At 44.7% G+C, this 14,976-nt stretch overlaps 1 protein-coding gene across 2 annotated transcripts in view; it reads left to right on the top strand.

Moving 5' to 3' along the window:
* Positions 1-14,976, top strand: part of LARS2 (leucyl-tRNA synthetase 2, mitochondrial) — a 120,313-nt gene that overhangs the window by 51,589 nt on the left and 53,748 nt on the right. For both annotated transcript variants that reach the window (XM_019724060.3, XM_074312510.2), the window contains exon 8: positions 14,304-14,411. In XM_019724060.3, coding sequence (XP_019579619.3) covers positions 14,304-14,411 — 108 coding nt within the window. The remainder of the gene's footprint in view (positions 1-14,303; positions 14,412-14,976) is intronic.

Raw genomic sequence — 14,976 nt, 5'->3', positions numbered from 1 at the left:
AGATACCAGGGGCTGCACAGTGTGCAGAGAACTTAGAGTTATGGCCCAGCCAAAAGTATGCAGTTGAGACCCCAAAAAGGCCATATATTAGACATATGGATGACACCCTAAGACTGATGACAAAATCAAAAGACTCATCTCAGTAAATAAAAGTAAGCCTGACACGTTCAAAAAGAACTTTAAGAACAAAACTCAACACCTTAAAAGGGTGACAACATAATCTAGACTCCCTGCGAGGTTAGTTTCATCTGCAATGTTTAACATACAATAAAATTACTAGATTTGCAGAGAATAGAAGGATAAGGATGAGATAATGAATCAGTTAATATGCTTTCAGCTTCAAGTAACTGAAAACCTGAGTTATGGTGGCTTAAATAAATGGCAGGTAACTTCTCCCACATAAGAAGTCCCAGTTGCTGGGACTGAACTGGGATAGGGCTCCGAGTTGGCATCTCAGTGGCTCTCTTGGTCTTACCGTCCTGCCTATCACCTCATGGTTGCAAAATGACTGCTGCAGCTCCAGACAACACATTTCCATTCAAGACTGAAAGAAACAGAAGGGGCAGGGTGAATGTTTCTTTTACCTGGAAAGCAAGAACTTTCTTAGAAACCCCCAGCAAATTCCATTGGTGTTCTGTTAGCCCCAGTTGTGTCATATGGCTACCCCCAGTTTCAAGGGAGACTAGGAAAGCAAGTTCAGACTTTTTAGTTCCTACAGCCAAGATGATTGGGGGAAGGGGGTAGGGAATGGGTACTGGGGTGGCCAGTGAGCTGTGCCCCCACAATTATCTTTAGAGCTTTGTATTTGCATGTGATTTGGCAGCTCTGAGGGCTGCCTCTGTGAGGTGCAGCTGGTGGTCTGCTTGGGAGCGTGGCTGTGGAGAAGCCCTCCTTCCATTCACTTAAATTCCAAATGATAAAGACGATGCCCGACGTGAAATTTTACAGGGAGCCCGGAAATATAAAAATCCTCTATTAAGGCTGCTCTGTGATATATTTGATGTTTTTCCAATCACCCCTCACCCAGTCTTCCTAGGATTGTTTGCTTTGTGAAACGCTGAAAGTGATTTCAGCCACGCTTTCTGTGAAAAAGAAAACTTGCAGTAGGAGTATCTGAGGAACATGAATTAGTCTCGGCAGAGGTGTGTGGGAGGTGTCTTGTGGGCAGCACTGCACTGCAAGAGCAAGGGAGGGCTGGGCTGGAGGCTGATGTACAGAAAGCCAGAGGGATTCAGAGTCCAAGGGAGCACACGCCTCAGGTCCTGGCAGCAGGGTGACAACTGGAGGGCGAGACAAACAGAGCCGGCTTCCCATTTGAACTTTTCTAATAGATCTGTGGTTAGGATTTCCGTGGCTGCCTGCTCACGTCCCTTGGCCACAGGGGCACTGTGCGTGGACTCCTCTTTGCCGTTAAGATGGACACACCATGCCATGCTGGGACTTAGCCCCACACCACAGTGGTGGTTACATTTTCCAGTGTCAGGAATTCCCTGGTGATGGTCACCTGGAGTAGGAGCCAAGTTCATGTTCACCTTGTACTTCCTCCTTGCTTGCCCTGGTCTGATCAGTGCTCAGACCTGCATTGCACCAGCTTATGTAACCCTCACGGTAGTCCTTCTGTTGTCCCCATTTTACAGATGAGGAAACTGAGGCTCACACTGGTAATGAGTAACAGCACTGGGATTCAAATCTGGATGCTTGAGTTCTTAACCGGTGGTCCGTACTGCTCCTCGGGTAGTCTGAACTTGTTCCTCCTTTCCCTGGACGTTACGGAGAAGCTGAGGTCCCTGCTTTTAAGGAGCTTGGAGGCTACTGTGGGAGACAGAGGCAGATGTGAGCGGTTGCGTCCATGTGGGATCGTGGGACGAGGGAGGCGAGTGGGAGGAACCCCAGGTTTGCCCAGTGGTTGGGGAGGCATCACCCAGGAGCTGATGGAAGATGGGAAGTGCAAGATGTCTGTAAGGGAACGTTCTGTTGCCTTCCAGACGTGCCAGAAACGTCACGCCTCACAAGTATTTCCAAGTAGAATTTCTGCTGGCAAGAAGTAGACAGGCAAGGATGAGGCGTTATGAAATCAGAGGGGATGGGAGGTAATAAGCCTCCATTTCCCTGCCCTCTCACCCTGTGCCTCTCCTCTGATTTTACCTGTGAACTTGCAGGTAAAATAGAGATGCCTTTGTAAGAATGCATTGGTCTTGTTTGAGCTCGCAGAGAGTGAAAATACGGGGTTGGAGAGGCGAGGAGGTGAGGGAAGGGAAGTGAGGGTTATGACACGAGCTCTTTGGGAGTGGGACAGGAGGCTGGAGTAGAAAGACAGCCGCAGAGGAGCAGTGCTGCCAGGGTCCCGATTCCAGCCTGTGGCCCTGGGTGCCTAAGAGTCCCCTGCACTCTGGAATCGGGACCCTTGGGCACCCTTGCTCCAGTCCTGAGGCCTTGAGTGGCCTGTGAAAGCACTTGGCTGTCTCCTGAAAACGGCCTGCAGCCTGGCTTTCCGGGATCCTCCGTCAGCCGGGGAGAGCAGAGGAGGCTCAGGCAGCCCCAGGAAATGCCTCTCTGCAGCAGCAACCCAGTCACGCCTGCACTGCCCAGAGAGCTTTGCAGAGGATTGGTCAGTGAAGTTTGGCGGCCTGGCCCCACTGGGGCCCCTGCCCCCAAGAAAGACCCTTGGCCCAGCCTGGGCCTTCACGCGTGGGGTGCAGAGATGCTGGCTGAGGAGCCGTTTCTGAGCAAGTGAGAAACGTTCAGCTAAAGATTGTCAGCATCTCTACAGGGCTGTGTGATAAAAAGCTGTGAGGACTCAGGCCAGCGCCAGACTTCATGATGGTAACAAGGGTGTCCTCTTAAAAGCCCCATGGCTTTAAAGCGATGGCGGCATCCATCCTTACACCCTGTGGTCAGTGAAGAAAAGTATTTTACTAGCTAGTGAGTGATAGGAGTGGCAGAGACCATGCTGACTCTGGACCTCCGGACACTCAGAGCCGCCCTCAGAGCCAGCTTCCTGCCGGAATTCTCCCCTGTGCCCCCCACTCTTCTTTTAGTGACAGCAGACTCTGCTCCTGACCCCAGGATCTGGCTTTGATGCCCTGTCTCACAAAGCTGGTTAATTGTTAGAGTCTGCTCCTTCTTACATAATATCTTACTTCTGTTCTCTGCTTAACCTGCCTCTCCAGGATCTGTTCTCTCCTAAGCTGTAATTTGAACTCCGTTCTCCCGCTTCCATCCTATCCTATCCTCTCAGTCCTCCTCAGGGTGATCCAAGGGGCAAAGGGGGAGCCACCCCCACCCCTCAGAAGTTCTTCTGGGGGTGGGCGTGGGCAGGAGCGGGAGGGTGACAGAGACAAAAGGAAGTAGGCGACTTGAGAGTGACAGCTCCCCAGCACTTCTCAGGCAAGCAAGAAGCTGCCTGGAGTGGAACAGGAGACTTGTGTCCCCACCACAGCCACCCGGGGGCAGGCTCTTTAATGTCAGCTGGGGAGAAGGTGGCCTGCTGAGAGGAGGCAACTGGTTGGCTGTGAGCGGACCTTAAGGGGAACGGCTGCCTGCAAAAGTTCACCAGAGTTGGTGCAGGGCCGGCCCTGGCCCTGGGAGTCAGAAACCCATGGGGTTTCTAGATAATACAGACTATCAGATCCCCTCGCCCTCAAAGCAGTACTTCCTGCGCACCCTGGGGATGTCCTCCACAGATGCCTAATCTGTTGATTAGGTGTTGATTAGGGCATCTGTGTGACCGACCCCCTTATTCCCTTGACCCCAGTTCTTGCCCACAGCCAGCTGTCCCGCTGGCTGTCCCGCCCATCGGGCACACGCTGTGTGGTGCTCAGCCTGTGACAATGAAGTAGAACTTCTGAAGGAAATGCCAGTTTCCAGTGCAGCACACACGCTCTTCAAACAGGAACGTTTCCTTTGGTTTTTAATTTTCTTTCTAAGATAGAAGGAATGACTGCAATGGGAAAATGGGAGAAATAAATTAATAATATACTTCTTACGGTATATTGACAATTAAATAAATTGTAAATTTGATGAGGAGAAAATGAAGACAGAACTAAACATTGTGTCTTGCTCTCAAGCCCCGAGCGGCTCCTGAGCTCCTGGTCAGGTCCTTTTGGAATGTAAAGGCTTCCTTCCTTCTTCAAGTGTTAGCCTGAACTCCAGTGGGAGGAAAGAGATTAATACGTTGTTGGGGGGTGAGGGGGTCACTTGGGGGTGCTAGGGAGGGCGAGTGAGTGTCACCAATGAACCTCTTTAGCTTAGGGAGTCATTTGAATTTTAAAGCTAGAAGAAACCCAAGGGAACATTGAACACGTTCTCCCACGTTTAGCTCGTTTAGCTCGGAGCCCCCATGCTTTTTAATCCCTGCCCTAATCTGGAAAAACAAATGCAAACAAAAAAGCCCTAATGCCTGTCGTTACTGCAGCTTGAAGATACAAAATCAATTTGATGTCTAAAAACAAAGGAAAATAAAAGGATAAGGTGTTGCTTTATTTCAAACAGTGCACACATCTTTCCCCCTGCCTGTTCCCCAAGGGGCTGATTGCCAGCTTGAGGACTCCTTAAAAATGACAGACCCGGCCCATCCCTCATTTTATAACTGAGGCCCCCAAGCCCAGCACCCAGCTTGAGGCTCAGCAGTCCCAGGCCTGCGTTCTTTCCACGTGCTCTTGAGCACTGGTTCCCAAGCAACCAAGCATTTTGCAGCAGGAAGGCAGGGAGTTAGCAAGTTAGGAAATGTAATAGGGACGAGGAGAGGGCACAAATGGCCGTGAAAGTAATGGAAAGTGCCGTGATTAGAGGTTTTCTGGTTCTTGATGGAATTGGCTTGCTGAGCTTTCAGAGCTGGAGCTATGCCATGTTCTGCATCGTCAGTCCCCTCCAATGACCTCTCTTTACCTAGGGCTTTCTGAGCCCAGCTGCCTGAAGAACAGGGAGATGGAGACTGAGCCAGTGGCCGAGACTCTGTTGTTAGGGAAACAGTCATTAACAGATGCACACAACGCTGCGTCGCCTTGTTTTGTTTTCAAAATAAGTGATCTCTTACAGACAGGGACAATTTTTCGTGTATCTTCCCATTTCTCTCTATATTTTGCTTACTAGACCAGGGTGGCTAAGTCTAAGTGTCAGATTTACTCAAAATAGAGATTTCATCCTTTCTGGGCTGTAAGAAGTTGTGAATTCTGGTAAAATGCAAACTCTGGTTAAAACGAATATGTTAACCGCCTGACCTTAACTATGTAAACACGTGGACACAAGTACACACACTCCTATAGTTTTTCAGTTCTGACACATCATAGCTTTTAAATTTTGTGCTCCTCTAAGAAAGAAAAACGCTGTCAATCAAAGACACCATTGATTGTAAGATATGTCCCAATTTCAGGGTTTGTGGGAAAAAATGTGCATCTTAGAATCAATGGAAGATGGGATATAAGTAGGATAGAAGAACATAGGCCAAAATGTTAATAGAGAACTCCCTGGGGGCTTAAATTGATTTGCATAATTGTTATTTCCTTCATCTTCTTCTGTCTTTTCCAAAGTTTCCGTCATGATTATTACCATTTTCATCATCATAAAACAGTCTGATAGCAGGGTTGTGTCACCATTTATTTACACATCTTCTCTAGACCTCAGTGTCTTGGAAAGAGATGGTCTTACGTTCTTGCCACTTTTTAGTTGGTAGACAGGCTTCCAACTTGAAGGTAACTGAGCAGAATGTCCCCTGAGATTGCTATCTCCATGTTGGTTTTTTTCATTATTAGCCCAATAAAAGCTTTCAGTCTTGCTCCCACGACTCTGCTTTCGCAGAACAAAACCGCTTTTTCAGGCGAAGGTGGCCCAGTGCCATCCATCGGGCTTTGTATGACATTCACAGTGTAGCCATTTCATTTCTCCCGCCCTGTCCTGTAGGGAGTAGGTACAGCCTGTCGACCCAGAGGCAGTGAGGTGACATGGGTGGCCTCTGGGAATCAGAAGCTGTCTCATCAGACAGGTAACTCTGTCATTAGGAGAGTTTGGCCTCTGTCCTCTGCATTCTTAGAAGTGTGGTGGTGACATTTCAGGACCTGAAGTCACCATCTCTTAGAAATTAGTGGAATTAGAACAGTCCTACTGCTGAACAGGTGGATGATCTGGGTCAGAAGGAGCAAAAAGGCTGATAGATGTGGCCTGAGTTGATATATGGATAGATGGATGGGACGAGATGGGCCAAATTGGCGCCAGTGCACCTTTGGTTTCCTTCACTGTATCCTGTCCCACAGAGTGTGCACATGGGGCCACCCTGATGGTCATACCCAGAAAGTTCTTCCTTCTTTCCAGCCCCTTGGAAGGCCTTTAGTCGCACTTGGTTTGTCCGTCTCTTTGGCGTGGCTCTGAGAAGCACACTGATACATGTGTGGGTTGGTGGGTACCTCTTCTCCTCTTGCCCCTGCAGTCCCGTGAATCCACGTGTTATTGGCCAGTCGCGCGTCATTAGCAGGATGCCTTGCTCAGAATTGATTATTTCCATTCTGGGTTTACAGCACCTTCACTGGCACGGAGATTCTTGCATGTCACAACTGTATTTGTAAACAAATGTTTTGCACTGAGGTGCCAAACAAATGGATTTCGCTAGAAATACATACAACATTACAGAAGAGAGGTTAAAGTAGGGCTCTCATGGGAGGTAAACATCCTGCCAAATGAGAGTCTTAAGGTATAAATCTTTGTGCACAACTTCATGCCAGAGTCAAAGCAGAATGAAACTAGGATGAGAGAGAAATTTTATTGCTCTAGAATATTCTAGAGGGGACATTAAGATTTTTAAACATCTTACTGCCTTCAAAATTGATTTTTCTTTATTAGAGCCCAGGTATACTGTGTGTCTTTGGAGTGACTGCATTGAAATGATTTTTAAAAGAAGAATAAAGACGTCTTGGCAACAAGAAAAAGTTTTAGAAAAAATATATACAAATAGCAATTCAAAAATAACTGCTAATCAAATCACACTGGTTTAGAAGTAGGCTGAGTGTTAAGCTTTTAAAAAGTGTCCGTCTTAATTAAATCTTCTCATTAAATCTTGTCTCTTCCATTCTGTCTCAAATCTGTGTCCGGCTCTCAAGGTTCTGATTTCCCAGCTCCCGTCTTAAGTAGCTAATAAATCCACTTGTTCTGAAAGGTCTGGATTGCTCACTTTGCCTAACTTTTCTTAAGCAAGGTCTTCTAAAATGTATCATGTTTTTAAAACCACTTCTAGAATTCTCACTTGTGGTCTTGTTGCACTGTGTTCTTAATGCTTTAGCTCATGGACTGTCATCTTTTAGGCAGTATGGATTTATTCCTGGCATTATTTCTGCTTCTTTGAAGAAAGAGTCAGATTAGCCATGTTTTATCTAATCCTCTTTTTATCCCCAGCTTTTTAGTTTTAAAATCTTTCTCTTTCTTATTCCTGATTACGTTTTGTGTTACAGAAGCCTTTTTGATTGGACGGTTGCTTCAGCCCATCTCCCGCTAGTTCCTTTTCTTAAGCATTGGCTCATATTCAGACTCATTAATGTATAGCTCTGTTTCGACTTCTTAAAGCATCTGCATTCAGATGGTGTACCTCTCCTAGTGAAATGATAGGTAAGCCATAGTGTCTCTGGGTGTGCTTAAATAATAACCACAGGGAAACTACAGTTTGACTTCAGGTGAATGTCCAATACAGGAATTATTTGTAAAAATTGAAGGAGAAGCCCATTTATATTATTAATTTCTAGGTCTTGCATTTGGAAGAAGTTGTCTTTTGTTTAATTTACACAAAGAGACTGGAAAGCTGAGCACGGTGGTCCCAGAGCAATCGGAAGATCTGGATAATTCATTATTTGGGGCCTCCTGTTGACACGGTTGAGTGAGCCGTTTTTTCATCTATTAAAGGAGGGGAGTTGAATAAATTATTGGTTTCCAAATTGTATTGACGCCTTGGGAGCTGATCGAGAGGGCTTTGAAGAGAGAGCAGGGCATCTCGAATAGCTCAGCTTTCAGCTCTTACATATTGGGTTCCCTCAGATTTTATTTAAAAAGGGATTTCATAGCCCTTAAAAAAAAGTCTCAAAACCTGCTATTTCCCCAGGTTTTTGGATTCTGTGAACCAGTAAGATTTTTATAAATTGAGGTTGGCCAGGGTGGGGAAGGGGTTACTGCCAACTGTTTGCCAAATGTAAAGAACATGAAATGAGATAACAGCCATCTACCGTCACTGTAATTGCAATACCATGAAAGGAAGAAAGATATAATGTCCACAAAAACCTAAAGCAAACAAACAAATTAAAAACAGCTCCTCAGATTGGACAACTTAGCACTGTAAACACTCCCCACAGTCTTCTTGTTGCTGGGGTGGGGAGGGAGGACTTGGGGCCAGCCCAGGGCTGAGGGAGGGAGAGGCTATCTGGTGCGTTGGGTGGGTGTTCTGGAAAGCCCTGTTCATCAAAAATCGGCCATGAATAATGTTCATTTTACAGTGCGGACTAAGAACGGCTTGCTGGGTTGTTCTCCAGATAATTGATTTCATTGGGCTTATTTGAAAATTTCTTTTGGTTTTTAAAAACATTCATAAATTTGGTATGGTTTTAAGCAGGAGGGGTTTTCCCCACAGTTAGCATATCAATACATTCACATTTCATTCTGTTTGAATCTTTTGTCCTCACTGAGATCTGAATATTTTAAGGAAAACACCTCCCCTAGAAGTATTCTAGCCTTGACAATGCAATCTAGAGAAAAACACAAAGAGAGGACTGACAGACTGTGGCTCAGTAATGCAGGGGAAGGGAGAGGTATAAAGTGCTATCAGAATTGGACCCTGTCAACCCCGAATTTTCTGACAAGAAACGATAGAGTGGGCGACGGAGCTAATTTTCAAATCCGGTTACGTCGCTTTTATCTGATGGAAAGACATCAGATCCCATGAGACCACATGTCAGTTTGCTTGGAAGTTAAATGGAATCTCATTGATTACTGGAGAGGAAAAGCCATGGGTCATTTTCAGTGTACCAGTTACGTGCTTGTTGGCACGTACAGCCCCTTAAATTGTTCCATAAGTTGAAATGCTCGCTAGAATACATAATTTTATCAGACGATTGATTAATAGTTTATTACCATATTGTGTCATTATTATATTAATATGTAATTAGTATATCCAAGATTTTACACTTATGATGATATTCAGCTAATATAGATACACATCAGCATGTTGAAATTTTTAATTTTTTTTCATGTTAAACTTGTAGTTTTATTCAGGGTTGATTTTAGGATGTTGAAATTTGTTAAATTCATTGATAGTCCCTAGGAAACTTGGTTGCGAACAACCTGAAGTTACTCTGGTTACCTTAAGGCAAAAGGAATGGATCAGAAGAGGATCAGGTGACTCACAGCTGGATGGATGGAAGGCTGGCGACCAAGATTCAGGCAGGCATCGGGGAGAACCAGGGTGTGGCTAAGATCTTATCCCAGGAGGGGTCTGGTTAAGCCATTGCCGCCATTGGGACCAGCGTCTCAAGCCTGTCAGTTCAGGTTTGGCATTTAAGCCAGCTGACCCTGTGCCTCTGGGTCACCCCACGGTGTTCCAAGACTGTACTGAGCCTATGGTTGCTTACACTGTTTATCTGTGATGGAGGGGAGCGGGATGGGGACAGTACCCCCTTTCAAGCTTCCATAGTTGGTGATGGGGCCCTGCCACTCACCCACCTTACAATACCCTCTGAGAAAGAAGAGACGTGAGGTGCTGAGCGGCCTGAACAAGAGAGATCTCTGTGCCATTGGGGAGAGAAGTTCTGAGGAAGTGCATTGGAGTTAAATGAGGGCTGAGTAATGAAGTAAGAGACCTGAATTTTTGGCCTGGCTCCCATTCGCTAAGTGGTGTGAAGCAGATAGCCAAACCCCTGGGGACCTCTGTGTCCTCATCTGTAAAGAGAGGGAATTTTGATGACAACCTCAGCCCTATGACTCTATACCCAGAGCCTTCTTTCCAGGAATAAAATAAAAATATAAATAAGATAATAGGAGCTGGCAGATCTCTATTAAGTGCCTCTTCTGAGTAAGAGAAGGATAAGCTGACACTCTCTGAAATACAGACAAGGGGAAGCTGAACTTAAGTACCGCCATTGGAAAGTAGTCGTTGATGGTAAGGCATAGGAATGGATATGACTTAGCTGTCAGCTACACCTTGCTTCAAGGGCTGCTTTCACCATACTTGTGCCACCCCATACTTGTAGGGTGACTTAGGGGAAACTTCTGAGGCTTGTTTCCTCATCTGCGACATGGAGTTACTCTGTGTACTTGACGTGTGCTGTTGTGAAGGTGAAATGAGGCAACACACGTATAAGTGCCTGGTACGTAGGATGTGTTCTACAGAGGTCATTATTTCCCTTCCTAGGTGCCTGGGGATCTGGTCTGTAGTACTGCTCTCTGATTTTCTCCCTTGATTCGAGGGAAATAAATGGGAATTGAATGAGCGTTTGCCTGGTACAAGGCACAGCCCTAGGCTCTGGGCCTGCTGGGTTGTAAAGAAAAAGCAGAGCATTTGCAGTTGGGCCAGAGAGGTCACAGGCCAGCCTCTCCCTATGCCCTACTCTCTGGGAGCATTGTGGGATTCAGAGTTAGGACCTGTGTACAACTGTTAACTTCAAAGTGAAAACGGCCTTGAAAGCTACTGAAGCTTAGAAAATCTTATTAGACTTCTAATTTTACCAAATTTCTGGACATTGAGTTATCCAATTCTTCAAAATATCTTTTCAGGTTTAAGGCAAGACAAACAGTAAGAAATTTTAGAGCACCTGCTCGGATGGCTAAAGTTTCTTTTAGGACTCATTTAGAAATTATTTTGTCTTTTAGCAACTTATGTTTATCAATAAAAAAAATCCATTTTGTAGGCGTGCAATTAAGTGCTACCCACTGGGAACTGGACTCCTGGGACTCCTGGGACTCCTGCATTCCCCCGCCCCTTGCCAGCACCTGGGGCAATTGCCCCCGTAGAGGGAAGAACTCCTGGTCTCAGATAAAGGCATTTTGACCTCTACTAAGCCAGGAGGGAGTCTGTGCTCTGATGAAGGCTTTACAGTCAGAGGGACGGCAGGCCATGGAAGCCGTGAGCACAAAAGAGGCTCAGCAGGGTTCCAGGGGATGCCAGCCCATGAAAGTGAGGCCACGTTAGGCCTGTTCGTCTGCCGGTATGTTAATCTGAAAATAAAAGGGCCTTTCAAAGTGAGCGGCGACACGGTTTTATTGAGATCAATAAGAATAGCTATTTGGGGAACATTATTTGGGCTTCTGCCTGAGTGAATGGGTCCTGTGTAGCTATTCTTATCGATGTCAATAAATGCTTGTTGCCTGTCACTTTGAAAGGTCCTTTTATTTTTAGGTTAACACAATACCAAACTTAGTGTAAGTTTTTACATTTTTTTATTGTAAAATGAGATGCAGATAACTATATAAAACAAATAGGTAGCTTATGGAATTATTTTAGTGCAGCTGCCAAGTAGGTCAAGATACTGAATTTTGCCAGCTCTCCAGAAGACCTCCATAGGCCCTGTCCCAATAATTAACTGCCTTGCCCTTAAATTATCCACTCTTCCAAATTTTAGAATAATCACCTCCTCATATTTCTCTAATGTATCACCTAAATGTGCCTCCCTACACACTACAGTTTATTTTTGCCCTCAACTTTTTTTTATTTGTGTCTTTTAAGTATTTTAATCACTGGTTTTCCTCTTCATCCCTTTCTTTTTCTTACCGTTTATCTATTGAAGTACCTGGTCTCTTTATCTTTTGCCTCTCGGGTTTCCAGGTTCGGGCTGATTGAACTCTCAGGGGCAGTTTGACATGTTCCTGTGTCCTCCAATTTCCTGACACTTTTATTACACCAAACACAGTGTCTTCTGTGTAGGAGCTCAGTGGCTGTTTCGTAATTGAAATTGACAGGGACCTGGTAACTCCGATATGTGATTCATTCATCATTTGGACACCACATGCCATGTCCTGATTTCCCAAGCAGCTGGTTTTGGGGAAAGAACTTACTCCTAGCAGCATTTACCAATTCTTACCAACTGACTCGTTTTTCTCTCTCTCATGCGTCTTCAGGACAGAATATCAAAGCTCAGATCCCAGAGCTCCCTTCAACCTCTGGGTCAGGCTGAAATCAGTTGTTCAACGTTTCAAGTCTGTCTTGTCAGTAATAGAAACTGCTTTCATGTTTCTTCCTTTTTTTTTTTTTTTTGAGCATTCTTAAACTGTCACTTGCATATATGGCTCTGTGAGCTCATGTTCTATTATGAGGTCTGACAATTAAGTTCGCGAACTGATCCTAGAAAAAGTGCCACATATCTCATTGCTGAATATCACTATGGTCACCTTTGAAGTCCTCCCCTTGGGAAGCTATGCACTGACGTCAGCACCTAGTCCACCCTTCAAAGCAATTTTGAAACTCTTTTTCTGGAATGGCCGTCAGAGCTGTCATCATATTACCCTTGATGTCCTGAATGTCATCAAAATGTCTTTCTTTCAATATTTCCTTTATCTTCGGGTAAAGAAAGAAGTCATTGGGGGCCAGATCAGATGAGAAGGGAGGGTGTTCTAATACAGTTATTTGTTCACTGGCTAAAAACTCCCTCACAGACAGTGCCGTGTGAGCTGGTGCATTGTCGTGATGCAAGAGCCATGAATTGTTGGTGAAATGTTCAGGTCGTCTAACTTTTTCACGCAGCCTTTTCAGCACTTCCAAATAGTCAACTTGGTTAACTGTGTGTCTGGTTGGTACAAATTCATAATGAATAATCCCTCTGATATCAAAAATGGTTAGCAACATCGTTGCAGCAAGTTTGCGAACTTAATTGTCAGACCTAGTATGCTATCCACCCATTAGTCACTTAGTAGCCATCTCAGTTACCAGAGAAAGACCACATTCCGTAACTTTTATTGCAGTGTATTGTTATAATCGTTCTATTTTATTATTAGTTATTGTTGTTTATCTCTTACTGTTCCTAATTCACAAATTAAATTTTCTCATAGGGATGTATGTATAGGAAGGTCCAGGACTATCTGCAGTTTCAGGCGTCCACTGGGGGTCTTGGAACATTTTCCCCCTCAGATAAGGGGGACCGCAGTATTTGCAGAGCATGTTAGGGACTCTGGCACCTCCTGCTTTGTGCGTGCCCAGCCCCGCAGTCCTTAGATGAGGTCGTGGTGTGGAGGAGTGGGTGGTTAATGCATTCTGGTGGAATGAACAAATGAGTGGACACATTTCTGGTCAGCTTAATGGTGTCCATTATCCACAATTTCTGCCTCAGAAGAAATTTCTGGATGTTGAAGCTTCCAGAGCCTTCTGATGAGAATGGATGGATAGGTAGATGACAGGTACAGATGATAAAGAATCCCTGCAGTTTGGGGAAAAGAATGTTGTTAGTAAATGTGGTCGTGGTTCCGTCACGTCTGTTCCTGCAGCCTTGCATGAGAGAGCTATAACCTTGCTCGATTCAAGTTCATGGATCTGAAAGTGAGCTACCAAACCTTGGTGTATGAGAAGAGATGTGTGCAGAAGCACTTTATGAATTACAAAACACTAGACAAGGTGTCATTATGTTGCCTGTATTAATCATAATACAAACAGGAATTTTAAATTGGACTCTTCACATTGCAAACACGTGATTGGTTTACTTCTGTTGAAAGACTGTGTCTCATCATCAAATGATAAGGGTTGGCATGTGCTTCAGGCCATAGAGAATATAAAAGCCTCCATTTTATTTAGGATTAAATTTAGGATTAAAAGTAGACAAATAACGATGAAAACAAATATTCACTTCTAATAGCAAATGTTTGTAAAATCAATGTGATGGTTTCCTTTATACTAATTTTTATTTTTCAGTTGCAAAGATGTGATATATAACGTTTTATATGTTTTATGTAGGTGAGTTGTAGAACACCCATACCCATGAATGGCTTATCTTAGAGTTTCAAAATTCATAAACTTGAATTTCTTTTGTTTAATTCCAAGACTGTGGGAGAGAATGCATTCACCACTTTCATGAAAGACGTTAAGTATGGTCTTTCCTTGTTAATTTCCTTTCTCCCGTGAAACCTTGGCCCACACAGAAGACAGACGTTGGTCAGATCCAGCTCACTAAATTGAGTCACGATGAGCACATCTGTTGCAATAACCTTTGCTGGGCTCCTCTGATTGGCAAGGGAACGAGAAGAGGACTGAATCTTGAGCCTCCTTCTGTCCCCACCTGTCCTTCCTTAGCAAGCCCCACATCATTTGCTTTCTCAAGCTTCGTGCTTCCAGCTCTGTTTTCCTTTGATTCCTACAGGCCATGCAGGATGCCTTGGCAGACCTTCCGGAATGGTATGGAATAAAAGGCATGCAAGCCCACTGGATCGGGGACTGTGTGGGCTGCCACCTGGACTTCGCATTAAAGGTGATGACGCTGTAGCCTTTCCAGCAATTAATGCTCACAAATCCCCTTCTGCGTCGTTAGAACGCGTTGAAGAGACTGGCAACTTTGGACTCCACAGCAGTGCTGTCCAGTAGAAAGATTGCGAGTCACATATGTCGTTTCAAATGTTCTAGTAGTCAATTTTTTTCAAGTGCAAAGAAACAGGTGAAATTAATTTTAAAAACATTTTATTCAACCCATTATATGCAAAATATTATAGTTTCAAGATGTGATCAGTAAAACACATTTATTAAGGAAACAGTTTACACTCTGTTTTAGTACAAAGTGTTAGAAATCTGCTATTATTTTACTCTCACCGCATGTACTGGCCACATGTCATGTGCTCCATAGCCACATACTGCTCTGGTTACCATATTGGACAGCGCAGATACAGAGGGTCTTTGGGGGTCCATAAACTCCCCCAACGCGTGTGCAAAATGTCTGTGTGGGCATTTTCCTGAACAGCGGATCCATAGCTCTCGTATTCTCACAGGGGTTCTGTCACGTAATTGTCATTCAGTTGATGCCTAATGTATGCTTCTTCCCT

The sequence above is a fragment of the Rhinolophus sinicus genome, chromosome 5, assembly GCF_057876585.1.
Source record: "Rhinolophus sinicus isolate RSI-liver-muscle chromosome 5, RSI-T2T, whole genome shotgun sequence".
NCBI lineage: Eukaryota > Metazoa > Chordata > Mammalia > Chiroptera > Rhinolophidae > Rhinolophus > Rhinolophus sinicus.
This window is presented reverse-complemented; position numbering and strand designations above follow the sequence as displayed.